The following is a 27,247-nucleotide window of genomic DNA, read 5'->3' as shown; positions in this document are numbered from 1 at the left end:
ATAATAAATCTCATTTTATTTACTTTTCTATAACTATGTATGTATATTATTAAATCATACTAAGAATCCAATGTGTAATCTAAGTGCAATAAAAAGGCATGATAAAAACAATCAGTAATAATCATTGAAAATACCTTTTATGCATTACTCATATTTAAAGGGAAGAATAGGTAGCATTGGCATATACTTAATCTGAGGGGGGCGTTGGGCACAAAAAGATTTTGCAAAGGGGTGTTGGGTCGAAAAAGGTTGGGTAACACTGCTCTAGACTTACATTATTAAGAGATATATTTCAAACCAAAACCACTAAATAGGCAGATGAAGATGGGAAATGAGAAACAGAAACCTCAGTGCATTTCAACAGCCTATGCACTCCTCCTCTACCTTCAAGTAGCAGTGTCTCAGCTTGAGGTGAGCAGCCCCCAAGCATGGTTCAGTGACTGAGAGAATGATGTGAGGACAAGCAGAGGGGTGAGTGGCTGGGAACCATGTAAGTCACCCTTAACATTTTAAAGACCAGGATAAAAATGTAAAAATAAATAATACAAATTAACTGCCACTGGAAAGGAACTCTGTCAGGGATATGTCAATAGCTATAAACCAACACCAATGCAGACACACACACACACTATATACACCAGGGGTGGGAAATATTTTGGCTCAGTGGGCCAGATCCTGTTCAGTTCCCAGCTTTGACAGGTGGGTGGGGCAACCCATCTGTCAATCACTTAACATCAGGTTATATTCAGTAAGTCCTACTCAAAAGAGGCCCATTGAAATTAATGACCCTAAGTGAGTCATGTCAATTAACTTGAGTGGGTCAACTCTGAGTAGGACTAGCATGGAATGCTACCCATCACTATTATATCAGGTGATTAAGAGTTGGGTTGTCCTGCCCACCTGTCAAAGTCCATTGCGCAGCCCTTCCCAAGTATCCTACAGCCAGCTAGTTGTCAGATGCTTGGGAATTGCACCACAAGGGGCTTTGCCAGCCTTGTCACTTCAAGTGCCAAGCATTGGGCTAGCAAAGCTGCTTTCTGCAGGGATCAGCTGTGTTCTCAAGTACCCAGTGGGGAACTCAGTTGCCCAGCCAAACTGGCAGGCTTGAAGGCATGGATAGTCACTTCAATCCTGCTTTCTGCAGGGATCAGCTGTGCAACAAGATCTCCATGGGGATCACACAGCCACTTCCAGCCATATCTCTTCCTGCCCTATATATGATATCAGCTGTGGGGTAGGTGGGTGTGAATGATGAAAACGCCCTATTGGGCCAATTTGGGACCCATGCTGGACCAAATTTGGTCTATGGGCTGGAGGTTCCCCACCCTGATACTCACACACATCTGAAAGACCGCAGCCTACCCTGCAGACCCTCCAAGGTATTGAGATCGGCAGAGGGAGTCCTCTTGATAGTTCCACCACCCCCACAGGTTCGGGAGGAGTGACAGTCTAGATAATGCTATTGTCTATGCCCCCCCAAGAGAGCCCTTTCCATAGTGGTGCATCTGGCATGAGAACTTTTGGATATACTCTCTGGACACATTGGCACCACATGGCATGAACCTGGAGGACAGTACCACCACTACTTAGCTTCTGCAAATGAAGCCCCTCTGAGCATTCCATCCACAAAGCTCTATAACTGCCACCTTGGTAACAGCATTTGTATGTTAGCAGCTGATGAAGGCGGAAGCCGAAACGTTTTGGTAGTACAATAAAAACCTGTTTTGTTCATCACAATTACGTGCATATATTTTTAGGTGATTAACAGAATCCTTGTAAGGATCCAGAGCAAGCTTGGGTGAAGTTCTGTTTGTTGCTTTCAAGTCTCTCTCTCTCTCTCTTTAAATATATATCCCACCTTATTCTCACTGTGATACGTTTTAACTGTTTTTTAATATTGTATTTTTAAATTATTGTAACTCGCCTGGGACCTTACAATGAAGGCCAGGTATGAAATCTAATTAAAATATGAATAACAATCAGTGCTTTTTTTTCTGGCAGTAGTCACTGGTGTAGCATTCTGCCACCTCTTTTTTATTTATTTTCTTACCAAAAAAACAACAGCAACACAGCCATTAAATGTAAATATAGTATCGTTTTCTTGAAACTGACCAAGCTAACTAGATTTCTACCTTCTTATCTCCTAAGAAACTGGTTTAAAAGCAAATCTCTCCTCATTTTCCGTTGCCCTCGCCCCCAAACACTGAAGCGCTCGCGCGCCCTTTCTCCTTCCCGCCTCAGCGTGATGGTGGGCGTTGGGGAGGTGGTAGAAACTTTGCTGTTTTACGGCAAGCGCGCGAGACCTTTCTATCTGCTTTACGGCAGGAGTTCTGAGGCGAAAGAAGGGCGCGCCGCCGGCTCGAGCGGCGGCGGCCGTGGTGGGGAAGAAAAAAGGGCGGGCTGCTGGGCGTTCTGTGCCTTCCCGCAGCCAGTGTCGGCTTGACCGAATTCTCTCTCTTTTCCCCCGCCCCCGGTGAAGCCATGGTGAGTGTGCGTAAGGGCCGCAGCCCTTGCTCTCTTAGCTCCCCTTTTAAGAGAACAGCCCCCGGGGGGGGGAAGGATAGCGCGGGGACGCTCGTAGAGATTGCAGCGGCTCTTCCTCTCTCCCTGCCTTGTAAGTCCGCCTTATCCTGAAATAAGCCTTCCTTTCAGCCCACCCTCACCCCCGTGGCCTTGTTGACGAGACAGGCTGATGGCTGTCTTATTTTGACGGCTGTCTCTGTGTGTAATTTGACCTTTCATTCTGAAGGCATAGGGAGGATGCACACTGTTACGCGCAAAATATTACGCGGAAGTAACATGGAGCTTCCATGTGCCGCACAGCTCAAAGCGGTGCCTCTTTACTCAGAGGTAAAACTCACCAAGCTTGCAATCCAGTACATGTCTCCTCAGACGTCAACTCCATTGAGTTGAGTGGGACTTGCTCCCAAGGTAAGTGTGTGTTGGATTGCAGCCCAACTCCAGTGAGGCTTACTCCCAAGTAAGTGTGCATAGGATTGCAGTCTGGAGTAATGTGCATCCGGATGAACAACCGCTGTTGCGCTTTTCAGCTTCCAGAGCGGTAGCCGGCTTAGTCTGTTGCAGCAAACACAGCAAAGACTTGGCACCTTAAAGGCCAAGAACTTAATTAAGGGACTTGTGCTTTTCGGTGTATAATAGTTAATTTGGTTTTCTTCCTCGCTAATTGTTTAGTTTGGAATTGGCATCCACCTGTTAAAAATCTGCATTTTTGTGTAAAGACTTGCTTTGAAAAAGGGGGGGTTCCCTATCGTTACTATAATTGTGAACTTTGTTATCTGTATAGATGGTAATGGACATAAGAATCTCAGGCTATGTATACGGAGGATAGGTCTGTCTGTGGAATTTCCTTATTCAGAGCAGTAATTTATGGGGAGAGGGGATAGACCATAGCTGGCCATGACTTTTTCACTCCTGTCATACTAAAGGTATATATTCATATATTGTTGGCTTTTAACCACAAGTTTTGCCCAGATACCCACAGATGCTCACAAATAGGGTGTCTGGTTTATTGCAACTGGAAACAGGAAGGTAGACAGGATGGGAAACATGGCTTTCCAGGTGTTATTGGACTCCAACTCCAATCAGCCTAGCTACTCGGGGATAATGGGAGTTTTAGTCCAGCAGCATCTTGAGGTCTTAGGTTTCCTATCCCTGGACTAAATTAAACTAGGTCGCAACAACCTGTTCTTTGTATATTTTATATATTTCTGTATGTTTTATATTTCATGTTTTTACATTTTAATGTATTTTAAGGTATTTGTCATGGCCTTTGGCTAGTACAATAAATATTTTTTGGACTTGGACTAAATTAAAGCTTGGCCTGATTTAGAAAGGCAATTGTTTCGGTCTTAACCTCTCAAGGTAAAGCAATATCCTTTGTGCCTGTGTAGTTTGATTTCAAGCCATACAAGCAAAGGAAGTGAGGTTTGCAGCAGCTGCCAATCAGCTGATGAAAAAAGAAGTGTGTTGTGTGTTCTCTGTTCTTGAAGTTTGAAATCAAACCAGTGAGCAAGGAGGTGTTTCCCTGCGGGACTTGTTTTGGGCAGGGATCAACTGTCCTATGGAGTTCCCAGTTGAAAACTCAGTAAGGTAGCCAATCCCAGCAGGGCTTGTTTGCAGGAAGCAGGTTTCCAACTGCTGTTTTAGGACATTGTTGTTCAGATGAAAATGCCCTGAAATTTCAGCCACTTACTATTTACAGTGATGTTTTATTTAAAAGAGTTCAGGACATTAAAAAAAATCCCAAGACGCTGAGTTTTGCCATTGTGATGCCGTTTTGTCCCAGCCAATGGAACATATTATGGTAAAAAAAAAAAAAAAAGTCCCATGAGGTTTTTCAGACAAAACCTGATCCTTCTGACACCATATACATGGGTTTATTTTAGGGTTGCCAGGTTCATGGCCTGCGACTGATCCTGTATCTTTAGGAGAAGAGAAAGTCAGCCAAGTTCAGGTGTTCTTGCAACATTGTAATGAGAAAAACCACAAAGTGGAGTTCTCCCTTCCTGCAGGGGGAAGGGAGAACTCCACCTTGTGGTTTTTCTCATTACACGGTTGCAAGAACACCTGAACTTGGCTGACTTTCTCTTCTCCTAAAGATACAGGATCAATCTCAGGCCATGAACCTGGCAACCTTAGTTTATTTGGGTATATTTTACTATGCTGATACATTGAGTAGTAAAATGTCCTCAAATCTACATGTGAATTTAGACATTCAGTCATTTGAATCTTCATCTAGTTGAACTATTACCACACTTGTTATCAATTGGTTGAATTACAGTATACTGTGACTTTATACATCAGAGGCTTATAAGATGTGAGGAAAACTGTTTAAGACCAGAGGAAACATTCCAAACATGTCAGTATCTGAACTATCCCATGGGGTCATTTACTAATAAAAAGATAATGGAAATAAGGGAAGGAATTCATCCCACCACCTTTTAGACATTAATTATTCTGCCTTTTATATGTTCCTGCAGCTGCAGAAGAGTTTCTTTTCTGTGATGCAGTCCCATCATCTTTCCGTTAGAAAGGGAACTTGCAGGCACTCGGCTATTGGAGAGCATTGTGGAAAAGTAGTTCCCACACACACACAGCTGCAAGTACATATAAAAGACACCTACATATGAAAAACCTGGTTAAAGACTAACAAAATCTGGATTGGGATTTCATAGGAAATCATAGGAAATAGATTGCCACAACACATTATGTGTAGGATATTGCAATGTTGATAGTGATTTGCCCAAAGCTGCTTAGAAAATTAGTGGCTAATGCTGAGCATAGATATTCCCAGTATTTGGTGCACTGGTTCAGAAAGTTGTTTTGTTTTGTTTTTGAGAACGGGAGGTGGGTGGAATCATCTTTATATTATACATAGAAGGAATTCGAAATACAGTAGGGCCCCACTCATAAGGCGGGTTAGGTTCCAGACCCCCGCGAAAAAGCGAAAATCACCTAAAAGTGGAACACCGACAATAAAATGGCGCCCGACACCCAAAACACCCCAAAAAAGCAGTACAAGCGCCGTATGAGTGGGACCCTACTGTAATTGAAAACCGCCCTATTAGCGAAACGCCGAGAAGTGGGGCCCTACTATAGAGGACTCTCCTTTGTTAGCTAGGATGTGTTTTCCTATACAGAATAATTACCTGTAGAATAGGTGAGAGTCTCTAGCCCGTGATCTTATAATACAGCCCACCATGCCCCTCAATACAGCCCACACTTCCTCTTACATGGCCATGCCCCTGACTGCCCACACAATTTATAGGGGAAGTGTTGGGAAATATTTTAGCTTCGCTGGGATATGTCCTTGAACTGTGAGAGGGCTTTTTCAGTTATGGCCCCCACCCTGTGGAACTCCCTCCCAAATGATCTCCGCCATGCCCCTTCCATGATGAGTTTCTGCCGGGCCTTGAAGACCTGACTTCAGGCAGGCTTTTGGGGTGGGCTAGATTTTATCTTCATTGTCTTTAGATTTTTAAGGTCTAGATATTGTATGCCTATTTTGTACATCGCCCAGAGTGGCTGGACAGCCAGCCAGATGGGCAACTAATAAATTCAATAAATAAATAAATAATGCCTCTTGCTTGCCTAAATGAAAGATGTAGGAAGGGGGGACTGTGAAGAAATTTGGCATTCATGTTTTAGTAACTGCACATACCTAAATGCCCAAGAATAGCTGTTGACAGTATGTTGGGTATGGTTTCAAATGCTGGAAGGAGTTGAAAGCTGCCAATTAAGGCTGTCTGTAATGTGTGAGCAATCTGTATCCCAACCATCTTAGGGTGTTTTAGAGTGTTTTTCTCTCTTTATATCCCAAACCAGCTCCGTCTCAATAATATTAATATTATGCACTGAAATTACTGCTTTTTAAATTTTCTGGTATTGCTTCTTCCTCTCCATCCACCCATGTGCCCTTTTTAGGCTAGTACTATGATAGCAGTTGGTCTGACAATAGCTGCTGCTGGATATGCAGGTTAGTATTGGATTGTATGCTTTATTTCTGATTGCTTTGAATAGTATTGCACTGTAAATTGATAGTATCACTGTAGTCCAGTACTGGGTAGCATGTTTATCTGCAAGGGTTACACTGAATGATTTTTATGAGTAGAAAGACAGGGCTCATCTACATATTTCATATTCTGAATTGTTCTTTCTCTTTTGGCACAAATAGTTTAGATAACAAATTATTATATAGATTTCAATTTCTATTCCATTATTTAACTTGTGCTCAGGTTAAGTGTCATGTTTATTTTTATTTTTTTTTAAAGATATATTTTTAGAAATGTAAAACTGTTAGAGCTAAGTAAGTGGTTCTTTGAGGTTGGGGGTGTAGAGATTGTCACACACAATATCATGCGAGTCCTGTACAATAAAAACTGTGGCTTGTGGCAAAAATTAAATATTATATTAGCAAGTGTGTTTTTCTCCTTGTCCCCTTCACTTTCTTGCCTGAGAGCAGTACTCATCTGACTGCCCTAAGGATACACTTAAATAACAGGACTTAGACTCTTCAAAAGTAGCGTGTGCGTTGTACTTGTGGGTAGCCCCCATCTTCTAATCAGGACTGTATCCTTGCAAAACACAAGTTGTAGAGACACATCTGTGCAAGGCCTGTAGGAAAACCTTCAGATATGCTGTGGTTGCCGTCAGCACTCCTACAGTTTCTAAGAAGAACCATGAAATAGGAAACAGCAGCAAATTATAGGCTGGGAGCAAGGAGAAATCATTGCACCTCTGTCTGCACCCTCTTCAGCTTACTGCAACAGTAGAAAGCTTCTCTGGAGACACTAAATCTCATCCCATCTCTCCATGGCATGCAGTGCTGGCCAGCTGCACCAGAAGAACTTGTAAATCACTCCCTAAGGCAGGGTTGGAGAGTCTTAGGCCTGAGCCAGATACTGCCCCCAGGCCTCTCTCTTTGGCCCTGGCAACTCTTTCCAGGTCACACCCTCTCTCCCCACGCCACAACCCTCACTGGCTCCACTTCTCACCCTAAGTGTTTTTGCCTGGCTGGAATGTGTCCTTGAACCCTGATTATACCTCTTGTTTGTCTGGATGGGAGGTGAGAGAGGGGTGTGTGAATGTCTGTAGATAGTAGTCTACTGTACAAAGATAAAATTTACGTTTGTGGCTCTGCCTACTTTTGCCTCTGCCCACACCTACTAACTGAGTAGCCTTCAGAAGGTTGCCCAGAAGGGATTGTGGCCCCTGGGCTGAAAAGGGTTCCCATCTCTACTCTAAGACTTAGTATTTGAATTGAAATTTCTCCCTTTTTCCAAGGTCGTTATGCACTACAAGCAATGAAGTTAATGGAACCACAAGTAAAGCAAGCTCTTGAGTCACTACCAAAATCTGTGAGTTCTGTCTTACTCACTTTTCTTTTTCAGCAGTATTCTTTTTTCTGTGCCTACCTTTTGTCTATCAGAAACCTTACAACTGGGAGATTTGCAAATGAGGCACGTGCTTTTGATTGCTCATTTTTGTCAAAATGTTTTTTATTTCACACTAGGAAAGAAGGTTGGGTCTTCATAATTTGAGGCCAGAGGGAGGGCATTTGGGGCAGAAAGGCTGAGAAACTAGGGTCACCTATTGTTTTTACCCAGCGTTTTGAGCTGGGTTACCTATTCCATGCTGTTTGGCACAATTGCAGTCCTTGTCATGGAAAGCGCAGAGAGCACGCTAGTCAGGGAGCTAAACAAGAATTATTTCTCTTCAACAAGAACAGAACAACCACAGGTAACTGACTCCACGCAGATACAATTAATTCCAGTGCCACCTATTGACTAAAGTATATAATGACCCTATCCACATAGTTATATTGCCCATTGTAGATGATTTTGCTTAATGCTTTTTAAAATACTAATGCATCTTATTTCAGACCTTCAGTGCTTACTACAGAGGAGGATTTGAACCCAAAATGAACAGGCGGGAAGCTGCTCTAATATTAGGAGTGAGGTAAAAAAGTGCATATTTTAAAAAATGCAAGTGCCCAACTACTCAGAGATTTTCCCTGGATATTGCCGTGCTTGGTATGTTAAATGTCGATCAAATTCATTTGCCAAAAATAATTGTTTTTGTACTGATCAAATTGGTTGGGGTACATTTTGGCATAAGTGGTTCCCAGTGTGCTAGACCCCATGTTGGGCATATTGTTAAATGTAGGACTTGACTACTTAAAGAGAGGAAACATGCCAGTCTGCATTAAGTTTATAACTATAGAAGATGACCATGTTGCTGTTTTTTTGTTGTTCAACCTTAGTGAAATAAGTGGGTTGTAGCTCAGGTCAGACCACAACAGCCAGCTTTAGTATCAGTACTGCTAATAAGAGATCCCTGAGTTAGTGTTTGCAGAGTCCAGGCTATGTGGCAAACCTTCAAAGCGTCTAAACTAGACTTTCAGTACTGTCCTCTAGAGTTCTCAGGCGGGGGGGGGGAATTGTACTGTCAATATGCAGTACTCTAACAGGAGAATCAACAGTGGAAGCTGGGGAGAAAACATCTGTTCATGTAGTTGCAGAATAGTCAAGTAGGATAGGCTGTTTCATTGCTGCCCAGACTGTGTAAATATTGTGTAATGTACAAAGTCCTTTCAACTAAGACTGCAAGAATGTTATACGTAACCCTTCTCATTAATAGCAATGTTTTAATGTCTGGTATGAATGGGCTATAGCACCAGTGGGGAAGGAAGAATGTATGCCTATCATTCCGTGGAAGCAGCCCAGCTCTGACAGGTATCTGTAGGTTGCTAGTTATTGGACATACTTTTTGAAGATGGAATTGATCTATTTTTTTTAACTTATTAGTCCTACAGCTAATAAAGCGAAAATCAGAGAAGCTCACAGACGAATCATGCTTTTGAATCATCCCGATAAAGGTAAATCAAACAACAAATTTGAACAGATACCATTTTTTTTAGAATGGAGCTATGCTGCAAGGTCAGCATAGACCTATTCTTCAGAGATTGTCTTTGGCCTCCCTGTGCTCTGCTCTACTGTGTCTGATTTAGTTATTTGAAACACTGGAAGGGTAGTGCTAAGGAGAAAATGTGATATTTTCTGGTAAGTCTGGAAAGGCTTTTTCAAGTATTATGCTTGACTATGTAGACCATCTTAATTCATGTTAACAGAATGTCCTCTGACAAAAAGGTATTGTCATTATGAATGTTCTCACTGTCATAAGACTCTGAAATGACTTTTATTTAAGAAGTCATTACAGCATGTACCAAAAGGATGGGAGAAATGTTCCCTTTTATTTATTATTATAATATATATCCCACCCTTCCACTCCCTCAGGAGCCTAGGACAGCTTTGATGGAGTATGACATCCATATTTTTGTCTTTGCTAGGTGGGTCTCCGTATGTTGCAGCCAAAATCAATGAAGCTAAGGACTTATTGGAAGGTCAAGCTAAGAAGTGAAAACACATCACCTGATCAATAGCTTTGTTTTATTTTTAAAAAATAAGTCAAAGTTGACAAAAGATGGAAGTTAGTATGTGCCATGAGGAACTGTTTGTTCCAGTATTGGTCATATCCTCATCTTTCTGCTTATCTTTACAGAACTAAATCTGTATCTTCTGGTGAGAGTTATGAAGATGGGGGGGAATAGTGAATTGATTCGTATCTAGATTTGTGCTTGCAGTCAGCTATTTTGACAAGCTTTCTATGAAAAGTTTGGGCTAGTTTGATTAGTCAGATCATGGTGATGCAAGTTCATGCGTTTGTGATTTAGAATATCACAATTAGCAACATATCAACAGCCAAAACTGGGTTGTTAAAAAAATCTGTTTAAGACTTGTGATGTAGTATTTTGAAATATTTTATTTACCTGATAAAGTGGGGGTAGTTGTATGAATTGTCCTCCAACAGAACTTCTATCTGGTATATTTTCAGCTTTTTATAGTTGTCACAGTTTAAAAGCAATAAAATTGTTTTAATAATCCTACCTCCATACAACAGATTGACCAGGGCTTGTTTTGTGATTGATCCGTTAAACAGCTGCCAGCCATGACGGCTGATTTTGGAACCTCCAGCATTCCCACATAGTGTAGCCATGAAATCAAGGATGGGGAGTCTGTGGCCTATATGGATCCTCCTCCCATCATCCCTGACCATTGGTCATGCTGGCTGGGATTGATAGGAGCTGGAGTCCCACAATATGGGGGGGGTATAAGTTTCCCACCCCCAGTTTCAGCAGTCAACATATTCTTAGCACCAAGAAAAACCTAAATCTGTCTTCTGCTGTCTCAAAATCTGCATCTTTGAACATGAAACATCACTGAATACTGAAGAATGGAATAGAGCAGGAATAAAGCAGTCATTGATTAAAATAAACTGATGTATTTTGTCTTCTGGAGTTACCCTTTCCTGTCCGTAGTAAACTTGTTTTCAACTATAAGATACAAATTACAATAGTTCCCCTTCAAACTCAGGGTACCTGGTATCTACCACATTGTACATTAGTACAAGTTCCATAAAGAAATTCCGTTGACTGGTTAGTTCTGTATAGAGATCTTCATTCATGGTAAGTGTGGTCCACAGATTTCAGCTCTATATATGCTACTAGTTTAAAGTCATACCATTAGGAAGCTTGAAAAATCTGAAGCTCCCTTACTAAGTATGTTGTTAAGGCAGCACAACTGATCCTAAAAGAACTTGGCTCTCACAGGGCAAGCTTTTTACAGTGATTGTATATTTATAGCATAAGCCTTGCTAAAAGGCTTAGCTTATGAGAAGGAAACGGGCAAGGCAGTTCATGGCTACAGTGAATGTTTCTGAAATTTAACCAAGCTTATCAACTGAGCGCTTACTTTTTTGGTGCTTGTGTGCCTGAATTCACTTGAACAATTGGCTCATCCCATCTGCTTAAGCATTATTGTAACATTATAGCCATTAACAGAAGAGTGAAGCTGAGAAAGTGGTCCATGAGTAAAGGCAAGGAAGCATGCCAATTCCAAATTCTTTCACTCCAATTTAGTAATAAAACATTTCTAGTCAGATGAGAAGAGGAATGAGATGTGTGGGGAAAATGTCTGCATGGGTAGGATAATACTTGGAACTGAATCTATTACCATATTCAAATGTGAGACACCTTCATGCAGCTTGCTACCACACTCAGTTTCTTGGGTTTCAGACATGTGGCTTAATGTACCCAAAATCAGTGTTGTAGCATCTTTGGTAAAGTACATCCTCCTCAATTATAGGTGTTACTTGTGCATGTGAAAACTCAATTTTTACTATTATCTAGCTAATATTTAGTGTCAATCAAGACAGTATAGAGAAGAGGATCTGCAGCTGGATCTCTTGAATTGTTCAATACATTTTCAAAGAAAAGGAGATCATCTTTAGGTTGTGGAGTGGAAAAGAGGATTTAATTACCCCCATTGCAAGTATTTCCCCCCTTTTGGGGTAAATAGCAATGGGGGACAATTTAGATCACGAATATACCCAGGTGCATTGAAGCTTTAGGGAAAAAAGGCAAATTCAATCAGATCTCCTGCCATCCTCTCCCATTTGGCCCATAAAGGTAAGTAGCATCACAAACAATTTTGATTCTAAATCTTGTAATAGGTTACTGTAATAAGATCATGCCTGTGGTACGTACTTAAGGATCAACCAGTGGAAGATCAAAGTTTATTTATTTTTCTACCAGCATACAAAAAACATATTGCACATCAAACAACCAAAACAAAAATAAAAATACTCTTAAGGACTAACGTATGTAGTTTATACAGAATAAACTTTCTGGAAATTGATCTTTTCAGTAGTTCTGGTTATGTCTTAATGGACATGACTAATTCAGCTTAAGTGTTTTAACTAAAGCTATGTTTGATTTTTAAATACTGTACAGTTTAATAAATAAATCAAACAAAGCCTCAATGTAGAACAGTCACTGCCAATGTCACCCAATATCCCTGCAGAATGAGAATTTAAGAAATGTATTCCAGTGGTCTGCAGTTTCCCCCCACTACATACAGCATTTAAAAAACAATGTATTAAAACAGACCAGTTTCCAGACTAAACTAATGGAGAAATTACAATTCAGTGCAAAATATTTTAGACTGCATTTTTTTCTAGTTTTCCTCAGGTGAAGAAGTGGTTGCATATTATTAAAAATGTAACAAAAGCAGCTAATGCTTTCATAAAGAAGGTTACTTTAGGGATTCCCCCCACATCTCTGCCATATTTTGAAAACAAAATAACATTTCCTATAGCCAGCAATTTGTTTTTATTTAAATGTTACATATACTATTCTCAAGGCACATCTGATGATATTTATAACACAGTAGGTGTCAAAGTACGTTCAACATTGGATTTCTTCAGGATCCCTCCCCGTTCTGTTTTCCAAAATGGAGGAACTGAAAGTGCGGTGTCAAGACTCGCGATCCGTATTCTATCTTTGGCAAGCTTATACAAGCACTATTGTAAAATGTAAATGTAAAAGAACTGTAAACTAGGAACTCTGTTTATGAAACACCATTCAACACAGCTTCGTCCTGTTTATTTCCATCTTCTGGTACAGTACTAGGCCTTTCTTCAGAACTATGTTGCAGCTTTGAAGGCTCAGTCTCAGAAATAACTGCAGGGCCATTTACGGCCTTTTCAGGAAGGCCAACTTCTTCAATCACATCTTTTGTCTTAAAGAAAAAAACCCAACAATTAGTGATAAGAACACTTGTGAATCATTAGAGCATAAGCTAATACCGCCACAATAACAAGCACATTTTAAGTACTAGAAACATTTTACACCCAGCCATCAATAAATTTCTTTTATAGTCATTTGTTGCATGAAGCATTTTGTGGCAATCTGTTCCATACACAAATTGTGTATGAAGAAGCAGGGGGCATGACCAATCATCTTTAGGAAAGCTAGATCTCTTATTATTTATAGGTAAGAGACTGCATGAATAGAATAAGCATTCTTCACTGAAATCACGTTTATTGTGCTCATGTCTTTACAAGCTTCTCAGACACCTGGATAGACTCAGATCCGAATGTGAGACTAGATGGGGCTTTAGTCTGATACAGCAGAGGTGGTATTACATTATAAAATATTTCTGCCTTAATTCTCCTATACATAAAATACTGAAATGTCATCCTTCCCGCACAAGTCCTAGAAGCAATAGACTTAACAGCTTTGTCAGCAGCTCAGAAGGCTCCAGTTATTCACATGATCCTAGAAGTAAAACTGCTATACGTCAGGACTTATGCTGGTGCTACCAGATAGGCTCTGATCTCTGTGATTGGAATGAGATGTTAGACTCAGGCAAGCTTTACCCTACCTAAAGAAGCCCACGCCATATGGTGTTGCAGAAAGACACTGGGAGGGACTGAAGGTATAGCCTGAAACTAATCCCCCCCCCCTTTTTCCAGTTTTACCTCTTTGTTGTTGTTGTTATGTGCCTTCAAGTCAATTACGACTTATGGCAACCCTATGAATCAGCGACCTCCAAGAGCATCTGTCATGAACCACCCTGTTCAGATCTTGTAAGTTCAGGTCTGTGGCTTCCTTTATGGAATCAATCCATCTCTTGTTTGGTCTTCCTCTTTTTCTACTTCCTTCTTTTTTTCCCAGCATTATTGTCTTTTCCAGTGAATCATGTCTTCTCATGAGGTGTCCAAAGTATGATAACCTCCGTTTCATCATTTTAGCTTCTAGTGACAGTTCTGGTTTAATTTCTTCTAACACCCAATTATTTGTCTTTTTCGCAGTCCATGGTATGCGCAAAGCTCTCCTCCAGCACCACATTTCAAGTGAGTTGATTTTTCTCTTATCCGCCTTTTTCACTGTCCAACTTTCACATCCATACATAGAGATCGGGAATACCATGGTCTGAATGATCCTGACTTTAGTGTTCAGTAATACATCTTTGCATTTGAGGACCTTTTCTAGTTCTCTCACAGTTCCCCTCCCCTGTCCTAGCCTTCTTCTGATTTCTTGACTATTGTCTCCATTTTGGTTAATGACTGTGCCAAGGTATGGATAATCCTTGACAAGTTCAATGTCCTCATTGTCAACTTTAAAGTTACATAAATCTTCTGTTGTCATTACTTTAGTCTTTTTGACGTTCAGCTGTAGTCCTGCTTTTGTACTTTCCTCTAACTTTCATCTGCACTCGTTTCAAATCATTACTGGTTTCTGCTAGTAGTATGGTATTGTCTGCATATCTTAAATTATTGATATTTCTCCCTCCAATTTTCACACCTCCTTCATCTTGGTCCAATCCTGCTTTCCGTATGATATGTTCAGCATATAGATTAAACCAATACGGTGATGAAATACACCCCTCTCTCACACCCTTTCCGATGGGGAACCAATCAGTTTCTCCATATTCTGTCCTTACAGTAGCCTCTCGTGCAGAGTATAGGTTGCACATCAGGACAATCAGATGCTGTGGCACCCCTGTTTCTTTTAAAGCATTCTATAGTTTTTCATGATGTACACAGTCAAAGGCTTTGCTGTAATCTATAAAGCACAGGGTTGATTTCCTTCTGAAATTCCTTGGTCTATTCCATTATCCAACGTATGTTTGCAATATGATATCTAGTGGCTCTTCCCTTTCTAAATCCAGCTTGGACAGCTGGCATTTCTCACTCCATGTATGGTAAGCGCCTTTGTTGTAGAATCTTGAGCATTACTTTACTTGAATGGGATATTAAGGCAATAGTTTGGTAATTACTGCATTCTCTGGGATCCCCTTTCTTTGGAAGTGGGATATATATTGAACGCTTCCAGTCTGTGGGCCATTGTTTAGTTTTCCATATTTCTTGACAAATTTTTGTCAAAATTTGGACGGATTCAGTCTCAGTAGCTTGTAGCAACTCTTGGTATGCCGTCTATTCCTGGTGATTTGTTTCTTCCAAGTATTTTAAGGGCAGCTTTCACCTCGCATTCTAAAATTTCTGGTTCTTCATCATATGGTTCCTCCGTGAATGAATCTGTCATCCTGGCATCTCTTTTGTAGAGTTCTTCAATGTATTGCTTCCATCTTCCTTTTATTTCATCTCGGTCAGTCAGTGTGTTCCCCTGTTGATTATTCAACATCCCTACTCTTGGTTTAAATTTCCCTTTCATTTTTCTAATCTTTTGGAACAGGGCTCTTGTTCTTCCCACTTTGTTGTCCTTTTCTATTTCTATACGATAACTATTGTAATAGTTTTCTTTGTTCCTATGTGCTAGTCGTTGTATAGTTGCATTTAAGGTTCTGAGTGTATTTCTATCTCCTTTTGCTTTTGGTTTCCTTCTCTCTTTAACTATTTTAAGAGTTTCTTCAGTCATCCACTGAGGTCTTTCTCTCTTCTTAACTAAAGGTATGGTCTTTTTGCATTCTTCCCTGATAATGTCCCTGACTTCAGTCCATAGTTCTTCTGGTTCTCTGTCAGTTTAGCCTCAAACCTGCTCCTTATTTGATCTTTATATTCTTCTGGGACGTTATTTAAATTGTATTTTGGCATAATGAGTGCTTTGTTCTTCTTTAGCTTTACTCTGATTTTCGATACGACCAGTTCATGATCTGTACCGCAGTCTGTTCCTGATCTTGTTTTTGCAGAAAGTACGGAACTTCTCCATCTTCTGTTTCCAATTATATAACCAATTTGATTCCTATATTGACCATCTGGTGATGTCCACATGTACAGTCGTCTTTTTGGCTGCTCAAAAAATGTGTTGGCAAGAAACAAATCATTGCCTTCACAGAATTCAATAAGTCTTTCTCCTGCTTCATTTCTGTCACCTAAGCCCCATTTCCCCACAATTCCTAGTTCTTCTCTGTTCCCTACTTTTGCATTCCAGTCCCCCATGATTATCATCATACCTTGTTTTGGTGTGTGAATAAAATAGTAAATGTACCCAAGCATTTCTGCATTGTGGCAGGACAGACCTGAGCACCATCCTGAATAGGCAATTGCAATTGGCAGTATTTACTCATTTCCTTGATGTTGGTCCCAATCAGCAACTGTCTTGTAGTCAGAGTTTAAATTATTCTATACAGATAGGATGCCAAACATTTTTACTAAGTATGTAATTGTGTTTGCTTTTTTCTTACCATTTCTTTCTTGGCTTTGGCCAGTGTTTCCCTTGGGAGGTTTCTTTGTCTACTCTGAGATTCTGCTCTTGATATATAATCAGCAACTGTTACTGTGAGAAGAAAAATATTTTTAAAATTACTTCATGTTTTAAGAACTGAGCAACCACTGGTTGCAATCTAACAGGTCCCTTTTATGCAGATACCTTACAAGGTTTTTGTGTCCTCTTCTGCCACATCAGCTCTTTTATATCAAAATACATTTTCCCAACTCCCCAACTTTTACTATTGGTTGCTGGATAGAGAAAAGGGAGACTCTAAAGATCAATTGCCAACACGTTTTGAAGATTTTAATATTTTATATTGATTGTTTCTGAAGGATTCTGGACTCTAAATAGAATTATTTGTCAGGTTACTCAAATTCTGCCCTCATCTGGACCAATCTAAAACTGAAGGCTTCAGGCCTGCCTGAAGCCTCTTACTCAGAACTAATCCTAATGAAGTCAGTAAATCTACTTGTTTCCAAAGGCTTTCCCTATTTATGCCTTCTTAAGGGTTTTGTTTATAGGTTATATCATATTAGAAAAGGAATGGTTACTATGGTAGAGCTTACAGTTTTCTCAATTACATTCTTCAAAGAGATTTCGTATTTTGAAAATAAGCTTCAAAAATAAAAAGAGGGTTGGATCAGGGTGGGAGGAAGGTGGTGAGCTGGGCCAGGTAATCTAGTCAAGATGGTCCAGATATACATCCCAAGGTCTGAGTGTCAGCTCATGATGAAATTCTTTAGGGCTGGGCATTTAGGGTCATTCATTTATCATAGCCTGCTCTTCTCCAAATGGTCCCAGGATGGGTTCTAAAAATATCACAATTAAAAGCAAACACAAATCATATTACCAAATCATAAAACCACAAAACAACTGCAATGCACAGCAATTATAACTTCAGAACAGATTCAGTTTCCTGTTATCGCTGAGGGGGTTAATGTGGTAATCAGTAACCATCCTGCAGAGCTGCCTGCAAGCAGTTCTGTTCTGCTTTAAAATTCTCCACAATAGGAACAGAGTGACTTGTTTATCACTTTTGACTGAAACGTACAACCATTATGTTGGAGAGGGAGGCAGGAGAGAAGAGCGCAGTTTGATGCAGCAGCCCTGGTCTGGAGATGGGTACTGCAATACAATATGACCTGGAACGGGCTCCTTAGGTGATAAGTGAGTGGAGATCTATATGCACAACTGCTGTGCAGCAAGAAAAATCTGATAGTACTATACCTAGATAAGTTTTTGAAGATTTCACAGGACTATAACCAGACATTAGCTCCTTCAAAAAGTAAGGTTAACACAAGAGTTCACTTTTAAGATGATGATGTAGGTCTAGAAACATAGGAAGCTGCCTTACACAGAGTTAGACAGTATCCAGCTTAGTATTGTTCATTGACTGCCAGTGGCTCTCTAGGGGTTCTAACAGAAGTCTTTCTCAGCCATACCTGGAGATGCTGGGGATTGAACCCGGGACATTTTGCATGGAAAGCATGTGCTCTACCACTTAGTCCCACTGGTGAAAACAACTAGGCTGGTACGGACCAGAGAGAGGGCATTCTCTGTTGTGGCCCCCACCCTCTGGAACTCTCTCCCTTTCGATCTCAGACATGCTCCCTCCCTGTCCAGCTATCGCCGAGCCTTGAAGACCTGGCTGTTCAGGCAGGCCTACAAGATTGGGACAGATTAATTTATGTTCTGAATTAATGAATGGTTTTTTAGCTTAAAATTTGATTATGTTGATCTATATGTATTGTTTTTATTCTTGTTGTTCGTCGCCTAGAGTGTCCCTAACCCGGACAGATAGGCGGCTGAAAAATAAAATTTATTATTATTTATTATTATTAGCAACAGCCCTTCTATATGACTTTCTGCTATCTTCTAGTTCTATGCTCCTGAAGCAGCAAAATGACAGTAGCTGGCAAAAGTTGGGGATGAAGGGAAACAAACCAAAATTCTAAGCATGGTGGATGATTTTTATGGCATTTAACTGATCATGATCACGAGTTCCGTTTTCAACTCTTTTACAGTGCTGATCTGAAATCGCACTTGGTCAAATTATTTTTTAATCTTGATTTGTGGTATGCCTCAAGTGTTCAAAAGTGGCTCGAGCTGTTTTTGTGTGGGGAGGATAAAGCAGAGAGGGGCACTAATCACAATTCATTACTTCAGTGAAATACACATTACATTTTAAAAGAAAAAGCTTCTGAAGTTACTCAGCATAACCACGAAGGAATTTATAGGTGCAGCACACTTAGAATAGTTAAACTCAAAGTATTTTAAAATTTTAACATAGGCAAGGCATTAGTACTATTAAAATAAATCTGTCAAACCACAATACCAAAACGAGCATGCAACTATTTTTGTTTTATTTCGGTTGTGATGCCTGGTGTTCTTAAAAGCAAGAGATATCGGATTGATTCAAAGGAGAAGGTTCCATGCATCCTGGTTTGCTAGAATACTAGAACACTGCTAACATACCTATTATAAAGAAAAGATGTGAGAAGGCCCAGGGATGAGACACTATCTCACAATTTTACTTTCAACATGGCATACTCTTACACCTCTGACATCCCTGGATATTTGTGCTCTAATTCAACAGATTAGGTAGTCTATGCACACCTTTACAGTGGGGGTACACCAGAAAAAAGGCACCGATATTAGTTTCATTAAATATTATAAAAACTAGAACATGTCCTGGTGAGTTTCCCATCCTGCAGTTTGATTAGTTATTAAACATTTATTTATAAAGGACAGCTTTACATATATTTAAGGAGGTACACAAATGGCAGACACAGCATTCCTTCATGCTTGTGACCTTAGGTGGTCCACCTCTCCACTCAAGTTACCTGGCTGTCTATCTTCTGCCTGACCCCTGAAACGACGCCTGCGACTACGATTGCGTCGCTGGGGTTTTTTGTCTCTATCATCTGCAATTGCAAAGTTTTACCATGAACCTTTGCAGTGGTTAATCATTTTGCTGGCAGTTTAGCGCACAACAAATTCAAAAGAAAACATCTTCAGAATGGTTAAGCAATGCAAACAGTTTCACACATCTGGGGACTGAAAAAGCAACTGCAACTATGTTAAGTTAGTATGATTTTAGGCTGATACCAAAAATTAAACAATGGCTAAAGAAATTAATTTCCCATCTCATTAGAAAGACTTTTCCTTGGTATGATTTGCATAAACTGTAAATGACTTCTTAGATGTTGAACACACACTTTAGATCTGAAATCGCATACAAAGAAAATCACATACTGATTTTTAAATGTGTTAGCGGAGCAAGAAACATGGTCTCCTGGCCAAGATTTCCTTCTTTCCAAAATTTGTTTAGCAAATTTCAGCAAGGAAACAACTCAAGACCTAAGAAAAGCCAAAAGGGATGTTAATTGTCAAGGAGTAGTAAGCACATGTGAAATTAAGGCTTGACTCCTCTGACTTTCCCGCCTCACGTTGATTAAGCTTCATAGCACATATCTACATGGAATCTTGCCTTGTGAATGAGTTCAACATACGTCCTGCTATCCCATGACTATGGTTAAAACTGGACTGGTTGTGTATGTGGTGGTAGGGTAGCTGAGATTGGTTTGCAAAAGAGCTCTACCCCATGAAGTGAGTATTAGAAGGCAACTCTGAAAACACAATCAAATGAAAGTTAACTTTACATAGCTTTTCTGGAATTTCATTTAGTCCAAAGTATTCTGGTTCCACTATACAGCTTAAATCTTTTAGTAACACAAGAGATGTATACCATCTTGAACGACAAGGAAACAAGTAGAATAAAGTGCTAGCTAAGAAAAGGAAGAGTGACTATAATATTCATTACAATTATACCAAGTTGGGATGATTTTTGGGGTGACAATGTGCATTTAGTTTTGCCAATACAACTATTTTCATACCTAAGCCATTTTCATTAACTGATGCTGTGTCAGATTCTGTCATCCCATCCATTAAGACAGCATCTTCATCAGTCCTTCGTCTGCGAGATCGCCTACGCCGGTTAGCACTATGGTGTGATTCACTCGCATCTGTGTCTGCAGTCTGATCAGACTCTGTGTTATCAAGTAAACTGTAAGGGTTGCTGTCTGGATCTTTCAGCACTAATGTAAAGAAAAAGAAACAAGCACCACATAAAAACCAGTAGGAGCACATGTTCATTTTACATTGTTATTATCTAGCATTTTAGCTAGAAATATTAATAACCAGCAATCCTCAAGGAACTGAGAAGCAATAGCTTAATTCCTTCTTCGCATCACGCATGGCTTTCCAGTGGAAACAAGCCTCAGGCACAAAGTCCAGACTGAATGTCAAATCGCTAAGAAGGTAAGTTTGAGAAAAGTAGCTCTCGGGAGGAAAAGAGTTATCACAAGGCCTGAAGCAGGAGGGAAAGTATGTTGCAGAACTCAAAGAGGATGGACACACCCAAGCACTTGTCCAAGCTGTGCTGCCAATGAGTCCTGCTCTCCAGAATATCCAGCAATGGGGCTTAGTGACAGCTTTCCTCTGTTCTCTCCCTTTTGCATATCTGAAACCAAATTTAAATTCATCTCAGAATTATTTTCTGATTAAGCCATAAAATGTCTTGCGTATACCAGAACCACAGTATACAAGCATGTTCAAAGTTGAACATTTATGAAGACCTGAACTGCTAGTTTTCGTACCTAGCTACAATTTGATATTGTTTTTATCTGCTGCTGTGATTATTTTTAAATATGATACTGTGTTTTAGATGTTTATTACATTTCAAATTTATATTTTTATATTATATTTTGTAATGTTAGTTATTTTCTTACATTTATATCCTGCCTTTCTTCCATCATGCAACCTAGGACAGTGAGATTGTTTTTGACATGGTGGGAGCTATAAATACAGGGGGAAAGCTTTTTTTTATTACTACTACTAGGGGTTTAAATTAACTTGAAAGTTACAGCAGAAGAAATTCAAGACATTGTTTCTTGAAGCACCAGAATTTCAAAATATGCCCCTCAAAAACATACCAGAACTTATAGAGGACTTCCCACCTCGGGAGCCACCACGTCCACGACCCCCAGACATACTGCGCCCTCTTCCCCCGGGTGGGCGCCTTCTGCTGTCACGCTGGTGTCGATTCTCCCTGTCGTCATCTCCTGCTAATGACCAATCACTCAGTTCATCTTTCCTTTCTGATTCTGTTTCTGAGGGATTAGACAGCTCAGAATTTGTTCCTTTAGAATGAATGAGAGAGAGGGAGGGAGGATTAAGTACTGTTCTAGGACATTTTAGATTTTTAGCACAGGACTAGAAGAATGTCTCTAACAAGAGTTGAGGTACATACAATTCTAAGGCACAACATTCACAGGTAAAAGTGTTCCACAAGATTACTGTACCATTCCCAGCAAAATGCACAGCCAGTATCCAGCCATTTTTGCACCACTGTCTGAAACAGGTAACAGAACTTAGTCCAAAAAGCAGACTTAATAGGTTTGATGAGAAACTGAACTCTGCAGCACAAGCTTGATGCCAAGGTGGCTCGATAGCATGTGATGCTTTTTCATTTGTACATGCAAAGCAGCATAAAACTTCTGTAGTAGGAACCATATGGGAATGAATCTAAAAGACAGCATGTTTTATTCATGTAATTGTGGATACTTCAGTTTCATACAAGCTTTCAAAGCCATCCCTAGTTTGGTTTCAATGCAATTTCAGTTATCTATTTACCACAAGACACAGAGCCATCCGGACACCTAAACAGCTACTTTCAATCTGTAACATTCATACATCTCAATTATCTGTTACAGATAAATCTCAAATTTTTCCTGTTAACACTGAAAATTAATTATTGTATCCAATGGTGCCTTTGCCTTAGCAGAAGGCATTTCTGCTTACATGTCTGGGCACCAGATTTTCACAATTCCCCCAACCACACACACATTTCACTGCTTCTGGAAAGCTGCTCCTGAGGCTTGAGGGACCCTCTGTAACAGAATGGGATACACACAGCGGGCAACAGTAGGTGAGAGGGTGGTAAATTCAGGTGCCCTGACTTGTGCATGTGGAAACACTTCCCACTAAGGCAAATCCACCAATATGACACTGCTCTGCATTTGTGTCTGTTTCATTACCAAGTGAATACTCTGAAGTGCAATACACATATTAACTATTCTTCTAACTCTTTAGCTATGTTGACAGCATGACATTTAGATCCCGTCTGTCATAACCACCACTGATGAATTAGCAAACAAGGAGCCACATGCATCCACTGTTTATCAGCTCTGTATTTTAAACCTGAAATTGTTGCAATTTGTAGTATACCAGTCTTCCAGGCAAGCACTTCTTAAGACAAATGAAGGCAATCTCAAACATTTTAGAGTTGAAAGCATACAATTTGATTAAGGCCCAGAAAAAGGCTTGCACCTGATAAGATTTCTAAACCTTCATCTTCACAAGGTAAAAAAAAGCAAAAATGGAAGCCTCTACTTCCAAACTGGCCCATTATAACCAAGTGTTCCACCAAGTGAATAGATGAAGGCCTGTTAAAAGTTTTGTCCAGAATGCATGCAGAGGCCCAAGATTTGTGACGTGCTGCCAACTCTTTTCACAGCCAATGTAAAAAAACGTATATGGAGCTTGACAGCAAAGTAGCATACTAAATGTCCACCACATTACCACAGATAAAACAATAAGATTATGCAGGCAGGAGATTCTGGGGACTAAATCTAGGATTTTCATCACTGATCTTTAAGCATAACTCACCATAGCCAGAGGTGTAATTGGGGCCTCTCCGTCCCCTGCCTCTTCCACTATAGGATCTGGAGCCTTGTACAGAGGAAGGGGTGCTCTCATCAGTGGTATAACCTTTTTCCTTTTCAGGACCTCTGGTAGATGAAGGTCTGAACCCCATGCCTATCTGACGTAGCTGCTCATCAATTTGAAGCCTCTCCATCCGTAGCTGTTCCACTTCCTGCATAGACAATTAAGTTAAATGTAAGATTTATATGTATATAAACTTTTCTATTTTAACATTAAAGCAGTTAACAACTGTATTAAACACATAAGGCTCACTTTTTAATTTTAACATTAAAGCAGTTAACAACTGTATTAGTCCCAAAACTCAATTAAGTGCATAGTGCTCTGAGGGCAATAGTGTTGTGATGACTGGACTGCAAGTTCTACTGAAAATCAACATGATACAATGCATGGAAGAATATCCTGTTTACATTGGTTCACATTGCTTTCTGAACACTTGATATATGTTGTCTGCTATTATATGCATTTCCAGATCTAATGATCCCTTTCACAATGATCCCTTTCATGCTATTATGCATTTCCATGATACCGGAACTGCTAAATAACTACAAAAAGTAAAAAAGCAGTGATTGAGCTTTAAAAGCCTCAAACGAGACATAAGTCAGGCTTTTATACTTGAGGGGCAGAGATGGAAGAATAAGAAAGACAGTGACAATGTTGTCACACCCATGATAGCATTATACTGAAGATAACTTGAGATTTCTGCCCAGATACATTTGGAAGTCCTGTAAAAACAGAAGCCATATAACAGAAGCCAGGATGGGACAATTATGAGCACAATTAATCAAAGCCAACAATGATTCCCAGCTACATAGCAGCTGCAGATTAGTTCATTAAATTTACATTCATTTAAGGCAATGATTGCTACACAAGTAGGTTTGCAATGCATGCCTGATTTAGTTCTGTTTTTTAAGATGTGTTTAGTATTTTATCATGCATTTGCTGCCCCGGGCTCCCTTTGGGAGGAAGGGCAGGATATAAAATTTAATAATAAAGAAGCCTGAAGAAGCCAAATACCCTCCTAAAATATGAGGCAATTCCAATATGCTGTCAGTATCCACCTCAGAGTGAACCATCGGGGGGGGGATATATTCCACTACAGTTCATGTCAGCAATTTGGCGGCTGCTACAAACATTAATACATTGGGATCATTCAAGTTCCACACAGTTCAAAATCATATAACTTATAACATCCCATTCTGCATCTCTGCAATATTGTGCATGAGATTTCACATTATTTTTTGAACTGCAGACTTGCACTAGAGTACCCTAATCTTTCTGTTACCCAGGCCTTGTATGCATGTCTGCACAGGCCCCCCAGAGAGGAGCTGGTAGCCACTTTGCTTCTTGCCATCCTGAGCTCAGCCAAGGTTTGGTTTAGCATTTTGTTAAAACCAGGCTCATGGCTAACCACAAACTGTAGCCAAGAACAAATCTTGGCTACAGCTACTGGTTGCTGAGGAGAGACCTTAACCATGTCCTGATTTGGATGACACACTAAGCTAAACCCTGGCTTAGCTCAGCATGCCAGAGAGGAGAAAAGTGGCTGTGAGCTCCTCTCTGGGAGCCCGCATAGTTGTGCAGTCCTAGCAAGCCATACTTTACTGTTACAGCCAAACCAGGTCATAGTTTTGTATTATAAGAAAGATTTATAAACCGCTTTAGGGATGATATCATGGTGTACAAAAAATAAAACAGATAAAACTTCCAACAGATTTCTATCAGTGTATAGGTTCATCCTTCTAGAAAGGCTTGCAGAAATAAATATTTTTAGCATATGACCAAAAAAACAAAAAGAAAACACAGATCTGTACCTAGCTGATTTCAAGTGGATCCATTCCACAGTGGAAGTGTCACTGAACTAAACGTTCTAGTGTGAACAGTCAAAGAGTGAATCTCTGGTTCATGCAGCACAAGAAGGGTCCCCCAGCTAATGAGCATAGTAATTGGGAAAGGATACAGGGCTCTCTGATATCCTGGTCCCAAGTTGTTTGGGGCTTTGTATACCAACAAACTTTAAACCTGGCCCAACATCACAGTGGAAGCCAGTGAAATTCCATCAGCAGCAGCAGTATGTGCTGATGTAGGGCAGCACTAGCCACAAGCTGTGCTGCCACATCCTGTACCAGCTACAGCTTGCTGAGCAAGTATAAGGGCAGCCACATGGAGTGCACTGCAATAATCCAGTCTTGTGGTTACCAATGCATGGGCCACTGTAATGAAGTGATCCCTATTCAGGAATGGCCATAGTAAAAAGCATTCCTGGCCACCAAGGCCACTTGGCCCTCCAATGACAACAACTGATTGAACAGTACTTCCAAACTATGTACCTGTTTCTTCAGACCTCATCCAGAACAAGTAACTGGCCTATATCCTGGTCTGGAGAATCACTCATCCACGGGGCCTTCATCTTGCTGAGATTCAGTTTCAGTTTATCGGCCCTCAATTTATTAGCCCTCAACCAGCCCACCACTGCACCAGATACTGGTTTCAGGCTTGAAGTCACACCTGACTCGTATGTTACAAAGAAACAGAGTCAAGTGTCATGAGCTTACCACAACACTTCACTCCAAATCTCCTTGGATAAATCATGACCATACAATCAATATAATTTAACATAAGAAAATAGATATTAAGTAGCTCAACACTAGACACAAAATGGACAAAATATCTGCAACTGAAGGCAAGAGTCTATGGCAAGATTTCCACAAAGGGGGCAGTTATGCAAGAAATTTGTGTATTTCACAAAAGCAATGCTTACCTTCAAATAGGCAATATGGTATTCAAGAAGCACTTGGACATTTCCAATGCTCTCTTTAGTACCCACAAAGACAAATGGAACCATTCCCTACAAAGATAAGATATAATATTACCGAAGCATACAAATCCAAGGCACAAGCAAATCACGCCTACAATTCAGTGTACAGCTATGCATTTTATGGGATCTAACAGTGTGCTGGACTGCAGCTTCTATTTTTATTATTTTTAATGGGGACTTTTATACCATCCTCCAAACAATTTCCCAGTGCAGTTCTTTCTTGTGAATTCAGTCTATCTGTATGCCTCTTCATCATGGTGGGTAAAGGGGATAGATGCGGGGAGCATCCCTCTTTGAAAATGGAAATGGACTGCCTTCAAGTTGATCCCGACTTATGGTGACCCTATGAATAGGGTTTTCATGGTAAGCGGTATTCAGAGGGGTTTACCATTGCCTTCCTCCGAGACTGAGAGGCAGTGACTGGCTCAAGGTCACCCAGTGAGCTTCATGTCTGTGTGGGGATTCGAACCCTGGTCTCCCAGGTCGCAGTCCAACACTCTAACCACTACGCCACACTGGCTCTCAAGTACACATTAGGGATGGGCAAATCTGTTAGTTTTGGTTTCTCTCCAATCTTAAATTCAGTTCTCCACATTTCTACATCAGTTTGTGATTTTAATGGTTCTCATTAAGCACTGCAAATTATCACAATATCCCACTTTTTAGTATTGCAAAAAACTGAAACAAGACAGCTGAACAGCAGTCAGAATTATAATCTAAATTGTCAACTGAGTTCAAATCTTATTTTAGCCTGGAATAGCCAACATGAGCTAGATAGTAGTTGGCCTCTTCCAATTACTATTCTATGATTCTATGGCAGAACCCACAAATGGCACCACTAAACATTTTGACTTTTCAAATGGCATCAGTAAGGGTAAAAGCTGTAGCTAATGGAAGAGAAACTGCTCTGCATGCAAAAGGTCCCAGGTTTAATCCCCAACATCTCTAGAAAGCGTTGGGAGAGACCCCTCCCTGAAATCTTGGAGAGCCACTGCCTGTCAGCATAGACCATTGTTCTTCATTCTTGGGACACCAGATGTTATTGGATTACAACT

At 40.3% G+C, this 27,247-nt stretch overlaps 2 protein-coding genes across 4 annotated transcripts in view; one reads left to right on the top strand and one right to left on the bottom strand.

Annotated features, from left to right (window-relative positions):
* Positions 1-2,253: 2,253 nt before the first annotated feature.
* DNAJC19 (DnaJ heat shock protein family (Hsp40) member C19) lies at positions 2,254-10,854 on the top strand. 2 transcript variants are annotated; one of them, XM_061637396.1, is made up of 6 exons: positions 2,254-2,484; positions 6,445-6,496; positions 7,804-7,877; positions 8,402-8,478; positions 9,327-9,397; positions 9,869-10,854. In XM_061637396.1, the coding sequence occupies exons 1-6, from the start codon at positions 2,482-2,484 to the stop codon at positions 9,937-9,939; spliced, it is 348 nt and encodes a 115-aa protein (XP_061493380.1). In that variant the 5' UTR covers positions 2,254-2,481; the 3' UTR covers positions 9,940-10,854. The 2 variants fall into 2 exon arrangements, with proteins under 2 accessions (XP_061493380.1, XP_061493381.1); XM_061637397.1 differs by lacking the exon at positions 2,254-2,484 and adding an exon at positions 2,513-2,614.
* A 1,263-nt stretch (positions 10,855-12,117) lies between these two features.
* FXR1 (FMR1 autosomal homolog 1) overlaps positions 12,118-27,247 on the bottom strand; it is a 52,562-nt gene continuing 37,432 nt past the window's right edge. Inside the window, exons 11-17 of one of the 2 annotated variants that reach the window (XM_061637393.1) lie at positions 26,136-26,222; positions 23,321-23,528; positions 21,586-21,792; positions 20,488-20,688; positions 19,435-19,515; positions 16,566-16,657; positions 12,118-13,157 (exon numbers count right to left, since the gene is read on the bottom strand). In XM_061637393.1, the coding sequence (XP_061493377.1) occupies positions 12,987-13,157; positions 16,566-16,657; positions 19,435-19,515; positions 20,488-20,688; positions 21,586-21,792; positions 23,321-23,528; positions 26,136-26,222 (1,047 nt within the window). In that variant the 3' untranslated portion in view covers positions 12,118-12,986. The remainder of the gene's footprint in view (positions 13,158-16,565; positions 16,658-19,434; positions 19,516-20,487; positions 20,689-21,585; positions 21,793-23,320; positions 23,529-26,135; positions 26,223-27,247) is intronic. The other variant, XM_061637394.1, reaches the window with a different exon arrangement.

This window comes from Rhineura floridana, chromosome 7, assembly GCF_030035675.1.
Source record: "Rhineura floridana isolate rRhiFlo1 chromosome 7, rRhiFlo1.hap2, whole genome shotgun sequence".
Taxonomy (NCBI): domain Eukaryota; kingdom Metazoa; phylum Chordata; class Lepidosauria; order Squamata; family Rhineuridae; genus Rhineura; species Rhineura floridana.
Note: the sequence above shows the minus strand (reverse complement) of the source record. Positions and strands in the feature narration are given on the sequence as shown.